Here is a 15,452-nt window from a genome sequence, read left to right as displayed (position 1 = left end):
TAATAATAATAATAATAATAATAATAGCTTTATTTTATTTTAACGCCATCTGCATTGGAACTTCAGAATTTCTTCTACAATTTAAAATCTAAATTCTGAATATTCTGCATTTAAAAAAAAAAAAAAAAACAAACAACCCCAAACCCTTTCAAGCTCATTAATAAGGTTTTCCTATAATTAACTAATTTCCTAAATTAAATTTATTATGCCAGCCAGCAGGACTCTTTTTTTTTTTTTTTTTTCCTCTTTAGATTTTAGATATAAGTAACTAAGTATTTTTGTTCTTGTACATATTTTACCTTTATTTTGGAAGCTTTTTAACTTTGGAATTCAATTTTAATATTTATAAATGTATGTGCATGGTATTTATTTATGCTAAATTGCATGCCAGCCTGTACATCTTATCATACATTCATTTGTCCTGTTCTGCTGAAATGGATGCTCCTTTCCTTCCCCTTATAGCTTTTAGATACTTTTCTGTATCTGCTGACATCAAAACTCTGAAAAGCTCACAGTTGTCAAGTTTAAATTTTTCATTTTAATTTTTTCAAGAAATGTGTGAAAGTTACAAAAAGTGTGTGACAATCTCAAATTTAGCATTTTTTTGTTACTTCACTGTTGAAATGTAAAATTACTTTTTTTTTTACTGTATTTCCCTGAAAAAAAATCTTTTAATATTTAGAATAAGGAATAGTTATGATGGATTTTAAAAACAATTTTATTTGGTTCAAACTGTAATATTCCCACACTGTATTTTATTTATAAATGCTGCTTTTTCAAATGGGTAGAAATCTGATGTCATGTAAATGCTATCTTGTTTTCAAAATAAAAGATATAAAAATCAAGCAAAGCCCAAGATTTTAAAATCTTTGATTTTTTTTTTAGGTATGTCATTTTTCATTTTGCATTCTTTCTCTCCCTTTTGGTTTTAAGGATATTTAAAACACAAGTTTTTAATGGCCAAACTTTAAATGAATGGTCACTTTAAATGATGGGTCACTCATCTATTGCATGCAGAATTGCAGATTTGTAATAATTTTCATTTTTATGGTATATTTTGAGGAAAGATACCTGATGCAGGCATTTACTCATAATTACTGTTGTAGCATTCTGGAATGATTCAAGCAATACCTAAATTTTGAGATATTAATAATTCAATAATATTTGGTTCCTGCTGATTAGATAGCCCTAGATAATTATTTCTCTCTCATAAATATATTTGAATTTTGTGTAATGCCATGAAATAGTTGAATCTGGTTTTATCTAGCAGAAAAACTGTAAACAATGTTTTTCTATTTTCAGTTTACTCAGATGTGTAATTATTTTCTTTGGAAGCTAAAGGAATATACAATTCTTTATTTCCAGTTTTAGTACTTTTCTTATCCCCTTTTTATATACTTTCCTGTCATGATCAGTGTGTGCCTTAAGCCTCTCCCAGACTTCTCATACCCACTTCAACATCTAGAGTCTGCACCGTCTCCTTTCTGAATTTCATTCCGCTCCTGTCTCAATTCCACTTGTCTGTCTGCAGCCACCAGTGCAGACTGTAAACTTCTAATAACCTTTGGAGCCTTCAGACTTGCAAGGTATCCAGAGATGCTTGGCCACAGTGCTTTTTTGTATTTCAAACATAAAAATGACGCTTATCAGAAAAGAATGATGAGGTTTGAGTGGAGTCATAGTAGATGAATGAGTGCGGTGGGATCAGCACAAGTTAAGTTTGATTTAGTATAAAAAGGTCAATAAAGCTATTTTTCTCCTGGCTGGGTGCAAGCACAAGGTTGGATGGCCACGTATTTATCTCTGCATAATGACTGAGAAATACTTTCTTTAGGTTCCAAGTTTACAGCATCATCCCAAAGAACTTCTCTCTAATAATTCTCTAGTGCTTCAATTCCCTTCTACTAAAATGTTAGTAGTAAAAATATACTTCTATATAGTGGCAAGGATCAGTTTATAACTCCACTTCAGGATTTGCACTTATGAACACCAAGGGCCATCAGTCTAGGAAAACGCTTGCTGTATTTGTTGGATGTCTTGGGTTTACTTTTTTGTTTTGTTTTTCCCCACAGTCTTTTGAAAATTTAAGATACATCATAAGAAAATAATGTTTTGCTTTCCATTATAGTAAGACATAATAAAGTCTTTGATATTATTCCCATATCATGAAGAGAGTATGATTCAGTTCAGTTGAAAAATAGGTTAGTACAGTCTGTAGTGTTGCAACAGTTTAATGATTTCACGTTCTGTGGTTTATTGAGTCAAGTGGTTTTGCTTGAAATTGGCCTCCACTCATATCCATTTTGCTTCACTGGAATGGAAACTTAGTACATATAGTTGGGATGCAGCTGAATTAATTTAAAATCTGGCCAAAGTTAAGAGTAAATTGTGGGGGAATAAAGACAGCAATTTTCTTTTTAGGAGCCTGGTAAAATGAGGAGTGAAGCTGCAGAAAAGAGCAACTATGGCTTGTGTTCTTTAGGCCATGATTTATCAAACCATAGTTATGACTACATGTTTCATGACCCAAAAAGTCATACTAGGGAATCTTTCAGGAAATATCTTAAACGATGTCAAATAAGGATATTCATAATTAATTTCCATTATAGATAGTATTGTGAAGGAAGGCAACTTTGGTCTTTTCTTGTCTCTGGCCTTAGTTTCTTCTATTGGAATATCCTGGCTCAAATGACTAGTGAAATGTCTAATATACCACATTTTTTTGATTGATTGTAACTTGTGGATTGCTTCACCTCTCCCACTTGAATTTTGACTGGCAACTATGAAAACCTATTGTGCATTCCGTACATTTGACATAAATGTTAATTAGATATGGCAGCCTTTTAACTCCAGTACCCCTAGTGAACAGAAGCTAATGATTAAAATTGTCTGTTCTAACAGTGGCAAATTTTGAAGATGGTTTTCCTCTTTTCATCATGAGGGCTTCCACTTTTTTCTGTTGTTTTGTTTTGCTTTTTTCAATACTGATAGCAACACAAAAGTTCTAGATTCTTTAAAGAAATGCATATGTCCATGTTGAAAGTATTAATAAACAATCCGTATGTTTGATAACTATCCATAAAAATTAAAATTAGAATAATTTGAAATGTAGAATTTATTGTTGTAATTTCTAGTAATATCTTTGCACTTGAAATATAACAAAGCTCACAGAAATAATTCAAGTAAGTATTTCTTGTCCAAATCTGAAAAGAAAACATATAGATCAAGACAACCAAATATAAAAAATTCTATCAGTAAATATTTTTCATGCCCACATTTGTATAGAATAAGTGGATTTTCATTCAAGTGTTAGTTGTACACTTTAAACACTAAAACAAGTTTGAAAAGCTACAATAATAATTCGACTTGTAGAAACATAAGACACTAATTTTGTCTTGTGTAGGGAAGCTTTATGTTTGCAATGCAACTTAAGCATAAAAAATGAATACAGGCAAATTTTGCAAGCAGAATACATGAAAATGTGTAATGGAAAAGCGGTTATATTGACATCCCTAATGAAAAATAACTTTGGAGATAGTATACTTGCTGTGTCTTGTAGAAATGATGCAATTTAGAGAATTATTATGAGAAAACCAATTGTTTACATTTGTGGAGGCTTAGCACATCAAATCAGAAGAAAACATTTTGATCATTTAATCTCACCTTTAATACAATCCAATTGAAACTTGACTCCTTCTTGCTTCGTTTTGAAATCTGTCCAGTTTTTATCTTATTTGATTTTTGGACTTCAGAAAACTATTTCAAATAAAGGCTCTCTACTCCTTGGTGTAATCCCCTTTTTCGGATTCAGAAGGGTGCTACCCCCTCTGATGATAGTGTATGACAAATGACTCTCATCATCTAATTATTTTGACTTCACTGTCACTGAAAAGAATCACTGTGATTGAAGTTCACTACGCAGCCAGGAGGGCATCACCTTATCAGTAAGGCAAAATGTCTTTATTCATCCGCAGTACATGTAAACAGAAAGTTTTTATGAAAACAGCAGTCATCTGTCACTTGAGCGTCATATCATTCTTGAACAAACTTTTGTAATTTTTTTATACTACTCATTAAACACTTTTCAAGGATTTATCTTCTATTTACAGATATAATTTTTAATCTACCTGCTTCTTTGCTCTTCCTTGTGACCACATATTGATTTGCAGTAGTTTTAGCTAGTGTATTTTGCAGTAAATTTTCTCAGAACAATGTTTACTTGCATTTACTAGTTTATCCGTATCATTGCTTTTAGTACTTATCTGGCTGGGGGGGGGGGCATCTGTATCAGCTTTCATTGAACATATTTTAGTCTTATGAGACATTAAATGACCTGGATCTTAAAATTTTGTAGCAAGCTGACCTAACACCCTAACAGGTGTTCTCAGGGTAAATTTCTTACTATGATTTTCATTATTGTTTCTCAAAGCTTTTCTTTAAAATCTTAAACTATAAGCTCTTTTCTTGAGTCCATCTTACCAAAATCTTTGTCTGCATGGTATCTCCTCCGTGTTACTTACTGTTCACCCAATATTTGTCTTATCAGAAAAAAAAAAGATTATTTTTTTTCCTTACAGGTCAATGTAAGAAAATGGATCAGTATTTTAAAAAAGGAAAAGTTGTACTGAAAATAATCTCAAATATATACTGACTGGATAGCTAGAAATGTTTTAACACTTTGCTCTTCAGAAAGGATTACTTGACTAGGATTAAACTTTGGCTAGCCAGGTTTTAATGAATTTAAATGTGTGTAAATTTCACTGCAAAATCTTATTTGTCACCAATTCAAGAAGCTTCGTTTTGCAGTCGAACATTGCTTAAATAGATAAGACAGATAAAGGACTAATTTCTATGTATTATGACAACTTTCTTTGATCCTTTTCTATGTTTGTTATCAAATGCTTCATTATTTTGCAAATGTTCACTTCAAGGCAGGTTTGGCCTTCTTTCAATTTATATGTGAAATAAGTCATGAAGTTATGACAATTTTATTTAAATTAACATTAACTTGTAATTCTGTAATTATTTATTTTTCACTTGAATCTGATATGAAAAGTGCTTTCAGTACCTTTGATTTGGTATTTGTATTTTAATTTTTTTTTTTTAATTTATTTATTTTAGGCAATTTTAGTATTGAGTGTGTCAGTCTGCTATATATTTCAATCTGACTGATGTCTGTTTTGATTATAGAAGTCTGATTTTGCTTTCTGTCACATAGTCATGTGTAGTACCACTTAGTGACACATATAAATGGTGTCTCATCCTCTAATTTACTCTTTATAACATTGACCAATAATAGTTCAATTAATATATATCATATGAACAAGAAATACAAGTATTTCAGCTAACTTGGTCTTTTCTTAATGGTTGAAACAAGAAATTCAACTATTCTGAGAATGCATATTTTCCTGCTAGGTTTATCATCATGATAATAATTCTTTTCATTTTTTTTTTTTTTATCCTGGCAATTATCATGAGTAAGTTTTTAATATTTTTTTTTCTACCTTGAATCCTCTCTAGATTTGATTAATTTTCTTCTCATAATGTTTTGTACTGAACAAGTACTTATTTCTTTCTAGTCAACTAGGTACTAGTTAGCTGCTTTTCCTGATAATTGATTTTCCTTGTGCTGAGACAAAGGTCACATAAATTAGGTGTCTTTAACTAGGTGTAAGCCTGCATTTCATGAAAAAAGATCACTTCGTATTATATCACTTTTTGAGTCACTAGAATTGACTCTTTTATTGAATGATCTCTTAGAATAAAACCCCATCCCCTTGTGTTCCTCTTAAATCTCTGAGACTTCTGCAAAGTATCACAGAGTTACATTCATCTGAATTTAAAGACTACTAGGATATAGGGTAACTTTTCTGCAAAGGAAAGATTCCATTCTGCTATATAGTTGCTTCACATAGAATTGTTTTAGAGAAAAGTTGTTCCAAAACATTTTTAAAGTTTCTTTATCCTTCAGAAATATCTTTTCAAGTGAGTTGGATTTTGTCATGTTTAAGGCTAAACAGTTGTTGATGAATGTGTTGATACCATTTTTTACTTCCTTTGACATGGTGGTTTTTAAAAGGCAGCTTTCCTCTGCAAGATCCAACTTGCACTCCACAAAAGGTCCCCATGGGCAGGACAAAAAATGACGTCCCACAATCATTGACAATCATGATCACTGTTTCAGAACTAGTCATGATACCTTTTTGCACTTGAAAAGCGAACATCTTACTGCAACTAGTTGCTTCCACACTAGAGTCAAGTTTCAACAACAGGATATAAGACCATACACAGCTTTAAAGGTATATTTCCCTGCAATGTTATTTAGATGGTACTTAGAACTACAGAATATAAATTCTGCGTACCCTATCATTTCTGCTCTGGCACTCAAATACTAATTTTTCTGTCAGTCTAATACACAGATTAAAGATGGCTTCTCACATGTTAGCAGCCATGGGCAGATTCGGTAGGCTGGTATACGTGGTCAAGCTGAGTGACCCCCCTGTGTACAGTGAGTGGTTGGTTAGTTTGTGGGGTTTTTTCTTCAACAGCCTTTAAAAATGTGGTTATGATAATATATACTGATGTTTTCCAAACAAACTTCAAGTATTCTGCTCACACATGATATATGTTCTTGTTCTACGGTCATTGAATAAACCACACATGCACGTGATGAGCTGGAAGAAGCCAGCTAACTTGGCAGAAATTTGCTGAAAATTGTAAAGACAGCTCATTCTTGGAAGACCTGTTTTTAATATTCACATGTTGAAATCTAACAGACATAACAATAATGGTGCTGTAATGTTATTGAGAGAACCAGCGAAAATAGTCTTGATGCTGTATTCCACAAAATTATTTTCCACTCTGTATTATAAAGTATAAAACGGCAACTGATCTGTATGAATCATTCAGTTTAAATACTCTGTCTCCCTAATCGATGAGATTTTTCCTAGAAAGAAAACAGTTGTCAAGAGTCTTGACAAAGTTCCAAAGAGATTGGGGGATGTTTGAATCTGTAAATATCTGAATAACTCAGCAAATATCTAGGATCTGTGTATCTGAGCATTCCAAACTACGCAGGAATTTCATAATGCCTACAGAGGCATATAGAGAATGTTATATATGGGAAGCACAAGTCTGATTTTTTTTTTTTTTTTTATATCTGAAATGATATGAATTATATGGGGCTTTTTACAGCTTCAGAAATAAATTTTAGGATTTAAAGTGTAACTAAACAATTTTATTGAGTATTTAATCCCAATTTAATATTGTAAAATATATTTGAATTAACTACTGTTGATAAAGAAGTTCCAGACATTTGGGAAAATTCTAAAACCACAAAACCTCACAGCTGAAATGGACAATTTTTCAGTTGTCATGATTTCACTTCCTTGATGGTGAATGTTCTTTTCACATAAGAAACAATTACCACAAGTAGCTGTTTCCTTGGATTTTTTTATTTATTTATTTTTTTTAAGCAAGAGGTGATTGAGCTTAGCTTTTTCTTCTAGCAAAACAGTCCAAATTCTTAGATAACCTACTGCGTTTAACTATAGTTACCATTATAAAGTGTCTCCTAATTTCTAACCTTTATTTCTTTTGCCAAAGTCTAAGGTCATTCATTCCTGTCCCCTCTACAGAAAATAATTTTTCTAGTTCCTTTCTGAAACAACTTCATATGTGTTGAAGACTTTTATCACTTCCCTCTCGGTCTGTTCTTGCTTAAGTGGAACAACTTATATTCTTTCAGTCTTTTCTCATCCTGTTTTTTAGACCTTGATTCGTGTTTCTCCTGAACTGCAGTATTCAAAACTGAATGGAATAGAGCAGCTGAAGCATTAATACTGTAAAAAATATAAAATGATAGAGTAATTTTAATGGGAAGGGACCACTGAAGGTCCTCCAGTCCCAACTCCCACTCAAAGCAAATCCAAGTAGGTCAACTTGTTGGGTTTTTTCTCAGTTAATGGTGTGATATTGTTAAGTCTAGTACATGATCCCCTATAATATCCAAAACTTAATTTTATAGAGTTGCTATCTAATCAGCACTTTTCCTCCTGAATTTCTGCAATTTGTTATTCATCTGAAGTGTGGAAATATTCATTGATTCGTTTTGAATGCCATTTTTTTAACTACTGTTCTATTTTCTGAAACTTACCATTTTGCATTCTGATACTGTCCCATTGTAGAGTGGATACACATCCAATTAACATCTTTTCTGTTCAAAAATAAGAGGAAATATTTAACCGTACCTTCTAAAGGATTATCACTTATTATAACTTTCCACATTGATAATAAATCTCTTTCAATGACGTGCATATTTCTGGACAGTCAAATTTTTTCATATTTTTAGGGAGAGCAGGGTGACTTTGCGTGTAACATGACGTGATGAATTTCCTCAACTTCTTCCCTTCTGCATATTCTTTTAGCTTTAGGTTCCTGCAAATGAAATACTTTTACAATTTGGTTAGGATAAAAATAATGTTTTTCTAAAAATTGAATTAATCACTCTACAATTTCATAGCTGTCCTTTCTCCAATTTGTGAAGTTTTTTGGATTTGGAATTGTTTAAATATGGCTTTTACTGTCTCCTTGAAGCCCCCATGAATTCTTAAAGGTAATTCCTAATGAATCTGAAATTGCTAAAACCAGTTCTTCTGTGAATTCATTCGGTCCAGACTTCCTGAAAATAATAAAAGTTCAAGGACTCACTGAAGTTGTCTTTTCCTACTTAAGTCTAAACACTTGTACATGTGTTTCTTGTGTTAATTATGTACATTATCTCATCAGCATTAGCTTTTTCAGAGAAGACAGGCACAGGAAAACCATCAAACTGTTTGATCGCCTTTGTAATGTCATTTCATGGTTATTATGCTTAATATCAAATGCTAATTGTACTGTTGTTTTGGTGGTGTTTTTTTTTTTTTTCTGCTTTGGCATTTATGTATTTGTCTCTGCAAAAATATTGTTTTTTTCCTTGGTTTTTCTGTTTGTCCTTCACATTCTAAGTTACATTTCACTTCCTCCATACTTTTTTTTTTTTCTGAGTTTCAGTTCATTGAAGAATTCATGTATGGGTCTTGTTGCTTCTTTTTCTAAAATTTCTGTGTTTTGTCTTAGCATAGCTTCTTTTTTTCCAGTAGTGTCCTTCCATTAAGGAAATCTCATTTCACCTGAAAAACTGTTTTCCTTACAGTTTTCTATGAGATATTTCATATCATTTATCTGAGTTTATTAACAACTGGTTTCACACATAGTTTTTGTTCTGTCACTGTCTCTGCTTCTCAAGAATTATTCAATGATCCTTGTCATTTAAATCGCTTTCAACTTTCGTGCTTTCGGTCAGGTCTTTGTTCTTGTCAGCACTACATATAGAAGAGCTCTCCTGGAGCCATCTGTCTATCTATTGTTTAAAAAGTTTCTGTGAAAACATCCTAGTAGTTTCTCTGGACAATTTATTTCATGTTAGATTCCTTGCTAATTGTATGAATATCAGTGGTGTACTTTTAAAAAATATGCCCTTAACTTTATTAATTTCAATAGAAGTATATAAAAATAGAATCTCAGGAGAGTCTTGATTCGGTAGTTTGTTTTATTTAAAAAAAAAAATGTAATCAGCATTACAGGAACAGATATATTCTGAACACCCTTCTTTTAAGAGCAAGAGATCTCCTTGCTTTCTTCTTTGCATTTTGGGTAAAATCTTATATGCTGAAGTTCCAGTATTATACAGTTCTAATGCTTAAATCATGGGACACCTCAAGATAGATGTTTACATCAGGAATGCTGACAAATCCTTATTAAAGCTGTCAGATGCCTGTAGAATGAAGTGTCTTAAACCCCGCTGAGTGCTGATGTGGAGATTTAGGGCTGTATGAATTTTGTTAAGATACCCTGGAGAGTTTCTCTGATTATTCATTGAGACTTGTGTTTGGTGCAGTAATTGCATTTACTACCATTTGTCTTACCTTACTTGGTGCTTATTTTTTTATTATTGTAAAAAATGAAAAATGACTGTGTAAAACATGAGCAAAGACTGAGTTGTGTATTTAACCTATCAAATACATCTTGAATATCAGTGCCGTATTGTGATGGAAAACTCTACCATTTGTGTTTTCTCTTATTCCCTTCAGCTTTGTGTTTGAGGAAGGTTATCCTATGTTGAGAAACAGATGTAAAAATCCTATAATTTTCTAAATGTTGTTTCTTCCCATAATTATGAATATTCTGCCAATCATTTTAATTTGTCTGCTGTTCTGTTTGCATATCACTTTATGCAAAAAGGTCACATTGTAGTTTAAATTAAATGTAAGAAGATAAATGTTTAAAGAAAATAAATACCATTTTCATGGAATGTATATCATGGAATTTGCTTTTTGAGTTAACTTTTTTCTGGTTTTGCTACAATCTTGTAAATGACAGCCTATAACTTGAGGCAGCAGAACAGTAGGTGATTTCACTGACTTTTTCCTCCCCCTGTGAGTTTTCTATACTTTATTTAACAAAGCATTGCGAAAACAGTTAGAATACTTGTGTAAAGAAGAGTGTAAAACCTAATACTTGCAACATTTGATTGATGATTGGGGTTTGAATTAATTTTTTTTTTTTCAGTTGCCAAAGCACATTGTTTCTGCATTTTAAGAGGTTTACAATGTCCATCCAAACAATGCATTTGATGTTAATCTACAATGTAACTTGTTAAGGAGCACATTTAAATTTAGTGTTTATATGAATTCCTTGAAGATACGTCTACAGTCTTTACAGGGTCTTTTTTTTTTTTTTTTCAAAGAAAAATGAGAAAAGAGGTCTTCTGACTAACTTCAGTTTGAAGATAAATAAAGACTTTAGACAGACATAACCAAAAGCTGAAAGGATTCTGCTTTTCATTTTAGTGCTTTGTACAGACACTGGTGTCATGACAGTGTGCTAGTTTAGGTTAAAAAGAAAAGAAAGTTGTGGGGGTAGTCATTATCCATTCTGTCTTGTTAATTTTTACAGGAAGAGCCATATGTTATGTTCAAGAAATCTGACAAACCCTTGTATGGAAATGATCGATTTGAAGGTTATTGCATTGACCTCCTCAGGGAGCTGTCTACTATCCTTGGATTTTCCTATGAGATTAGACTGGTGGAGGATGGAAAATACGGAGCCCAGGAAGATGCCAGTGGACAGTGGAATGGAATGGTTCGTGAACTAATTGATCATGTAAGTTGACTTTTGGAAGCTTTCTACTATTCATTTATATTTCAATTCTATCTATACAAATTGTAAAACTTTTATGATAATGCCATTTGAATAGTACTGTTTTTGAAAAATGCAGATGTTTAAAGAAGTAATGCAAGTAGGTTCACATCAATGGTTTCTGTAATGTAGGATTTGTTTGTTAAATGAAGACTACTCTGCATCTCTGTTTTGCCTATAGGCAGTATTTGTTTCTGCCAAACTGGTTTAGCTCTTCTGTGGCACGTGCCAAAGTCAAGATGTGAAATAGATAGTATTCAGAATTTATTTCTCCTCAGAAATATGGGTATGGGTTATTTTTGTGACAAAACATATGTCTTCATTAATCAACAGAGATCAGGCCTCCTCTTCTGAGAATGAATCTGAGACTTTGTCTCAGAAATTTCTGTGTATGTACTGTAAACACATAAATTATTTTGTGTACACAAAGAAGAGGAACATCTTTCTTGAAACATTCACAATGAAGTGCAAGCAATAAGACGAAAATATCAACATATACTGAAGCAGCAAAGTAATGCAATGTGTGTCAAAACACATACCATTACAATTACTTGTAAATGAGAAAGGCAGGCATTACTTTGTGTCCTTCAAAGCATGTTTTCCCAGTTGGTCATGCCAGTTGAATTCAGTCTCTTAGAAATGTTTTAGTCAATGTGAAAATTATCTCATTGTCCCTTTTTGCTTTTATTTGGGCAAATTGCTTGATAGAGAGACATTTGATCGAAAACCAAGATAAAACATATCCTGCACATCACAGTCATTTAAAATAGGAAGAAGGGGAGACTATTTTGTAGCTAATTTGAGAGAAACCTTCTAATGATGGCAGAAACCGCATGAATAACTTGAAGAAAAATATTTACTAATCTTGTTTCACTTTGCTTCAAGATTTCAGCAGATGGGCAGAACATGTGCTAATCAAAATATTCAGATTTACTAGAAGGGTTGTTATCTTTGTTTTTTTCTAGTAAATAATAATCTGGTATTGCTGTTGCAACAGGTGTTGATTATGCCTAGCTTCACACTTTTAAGAAGAATGCGTGAGAGTATTATATTTATATTATCTTTAAATATGTGTATGTATTACACCTAGTACAGATACATAGAAAGCAAACATATATTTAGCTAGACTGTCCATCTCCATACATGCGTATTTTCACAGATGTATAAATGCATAGGCATGCATAGCTATTAGTTTTGATGGTTGTTAGGTAGTATCATAATCTGGAACTAATTTTCCATGATTGGGGTGGATATTCTGGAATTATTTCTTATATAATTCTTCAGAAGCAAATGAAAAACACATTTTGATATGTTTTTATTATTCAGCCCTAAAGCTTTCTTGAGCAAGCACTAGTATGGCCTCCTAAGCTTTTCACTAAGATAATCTTGAAATAAAATGCATTTGAAGAAGTTGCAGAAGCAAAGTATGTGGAACAGGAGCTTTTCCAGCCATTTCCTCTTGTTAAGAGAGAATAGAACATGTGTTCCTTTTTTCCACAGATAACATAATGAAACTTAGATTAAAATTTATTTTGGCTTTTGAAATGATGTTTACTTAGGAGTCAAAAAGGTTTAGATACTATGCTTAGTGCATCATGGAAGATGTAGTCTAACTTCTTAACCTGGGTCATAACTTTTACTAGTCTCTATCAATTTCTCAATTGTTAAAATTTTCCTTCAAAATTTTCTCTGGTTTTATCTATTATTTTTGTAATCTATTTGAACATATGAAACTTATTTATGCATCTGTGACCTTTATTATGCATGCATGTTACAGAATCGTAAAATGGTTTAGGTTGGAAAGTAACTTAAAGATCATCCAGTTCCAACCCCCCTGCCATGGGCAGGAACACCTCTCACTAGACCAGGTTGCTCAAAGCCCCATCCAACCTGGCTTTGAACACCTCCAGGGATGGGGCAGCCACAACTTCTCTGGGCAACCTGTTCCAGTGCCTCACTACCCTCATAGTGAAATATTTCTTCCTGATATCTATTCTAAATCTCCCTTCTTCCAGTTTGAAGCCATTACCCTTCATCCTGTCACTACATGCCCTTGTAAAAAGCCCCTCTCCAGCTTTCTTGTAGATGCCCTTTAGATACTGGAAAGCTGCTGTAAGGCCTCCCTGGAGCCTTCTCTTCTCCAGGCTGAACAACCCCAACTCTCTCAGCCTGTCCTCATAGGAGAGGTGCCCCAGCCCCCTGATCATCTTTGTGGCCCTCCTCTGGACCTGCTCCAACAGGTCTGTGTCCTTCTTATGTTGGGGACTCCAGAGCTGGATGCAATATTCCAGGTGAGGTCTCATGAGAGCAGAGTAGAGGGGCAGAATCACCTCCCTTAGCCTGCTGGCCATGCTTCTTTTGATGCAGCTCAGGATACGGTTAGCTTTCTGGGCTTTTTATTGGTACATTTTATTAGCAAGCAACACTTCAGAGCTCAGACCTCAGAACACGAGAATTTAGAGAAGAATTCCAGCTAGGCAGTTACCACATTTGATGTTTCCATGTGCTTGGTACTTCACTTGGGCCATTAGCTTAGCTTTTTGGTTTTTCTTTTCCCTTAGAAAACATTTTTTACGTGTCAAAAAGGTGTTGGTTTGTTGCGTTTTGTTTTTGTTTTTTTTTTTTTTTATGAAGTAATGTAATAAACTCAATTGCTTTTTTTTTTAATGATTCTGTCTATATTTTTCAATCTGAGTTTCTAATTAAAATAAATAGACTACAAAATAAAGACAGTTCTGAAAGTTGTCACAGTACTTACATCTATATTTTTGGAATTTATTTCATTTATATCTGATTGTTATATTTTTAGTATCAGTCACAAGTTCAGAAAGAAAGGATACTGAGTATACATCTTTAAAAAGGTAGTTTGTAGCATTTGTGATTCAAGAGTAAATAAAATGAATAATTTCTGTATATTATGTATGTAGGAAGAAAGATGCTCAATTTATATAAAGATAAGAAATATCAAACAATCTAAATTTTTAAATAAACTCTTAGAGCTTAGTCACTTCACATAAATGCTTGGACTTAAAAGTGTAAGTGAAATGAAAATAATGCTGTCTGAACTGAGCCCAGCATATAATGCCAGTCTCAGGCTTGAAATTCTGCACTGTGAACAAGGACTGAAACCTTTACATCAGGCTTTCAGTCTCCTTTCCCATAGTTTACTCACATTTCTTCCTTCTTTGAATGTTTTACTCAGTGTTCACATAGGCCATCATTGTGATATTTGTCTCCAAATGATGACTGGTTTCCTTTTGAATAAATGATAAATACTGAAAGTGAAAAATTATTTCAGTGATTCCTTCCCATTGACAACTGACTGGCAATGAATTCTTGTTGGAAAAGACAGTGGTCTCCATAGCTGCAAACAGAAGAGAAATATTCACTAAGAGCAAATATAGATGAGATGTTCCTATGAAAATATTTTAAATTTAATTTCTTCAGTTAAGCAGTCTGATTTCTTTGCCATAATTTTTCATTCAATATTTTACCTTCCTCTCTGGTTAATTCAAGACAAGGGTGTTAGATATTTGAGGGAAGGGAAGCTAAAAATCCAGGTATCTCCATCCTTTAAGGGTACATTCTTCTTAAAGAAGTATTCTTTCTACTGACTTGCTGCCTTTGGTTCAAGAACTTTATTCAAAGATAGATTTATTGAATTGATTTTGAACTGAGCTATACATTCTGGAGATTTCAGGTTGTTCTGTGGTGCTAAAAGTTGTTATGGCACTATATTGTATTGTATGACATATAGTGTGAATGTATAAATTATGTTCCCTCATAGCTAGCAGATACTGATAGAACAAAAATATATAATTTTGGGTTTTTTTTCTGTTAGACGTTCTACTTTACAGCACCAAAATTACTTTCAAACATGCTTATTGTGCATTCTAAAACAGGCAAAAATTACTATTTTATACTTTCCAGAGACAGAAATGAAAGTGAAAAATCCACTGGGAAGCAATTTTTTATTATTATATACCATTAAAAATAACCTATTTTTTTTTCTCTCTGAATGATTCTTCTGCAGCACAAAGCTTATGCATTACAAGTAGACTTTAAGGCTTGCAGATCTCTTATGATTCATAAATAATTATAGAAAAGGTCCAATTTTTAGATCATGACCATTCCATTATATGTGAGGATTAAATGGGAACATTTCTTCATATCTGGGAAAAGTAGGATTTTCAGCTTGGAATTTATAAAAATTT

At 32.8% G+C, this 15,452-nt stretch overlaps 1 protein-coding gene across 1 annotated transcript in view; it reads left to right on the top strand.

Moving 5' to 3' along the window:
• GRIK2 (glutamate ionotropic receptor kainate type subunit 2) overlaps positions 1 to 15,452 on the top strand; it is a gene marked incomplete at both ends in the record, with an annotated part of 413,581 nt that overhangs the window by 233,241 nt on the left and 164,888 nt on the right. The window contains one exon of the mRNA XM_082481392.1: positions 10,996 to 11,202. Coding sequence (XP_082337518.1) covers positions 10,996 to 11,202 — 207 coding nt within the window. The remainder of the gene's footprint in view (positions 1 to 10,995; positions 11,203 to 15,452) is intronic.

Source organism: Vanellus vanellus (assembly GCF_965231255.1).
Source record: "Vanellus vanellus genome assembly, chromosome: 3".
NCBI lineage: Eukaryota > Metazoa > Chordata > Aves > Charadriiformes > Charadriidae > Vanellus > Vanellus vanellus.
Note: the sequence above shows the minus strand (reverse complement) of the source record. Positions and strands in the feature narration are given on the sequence as shown.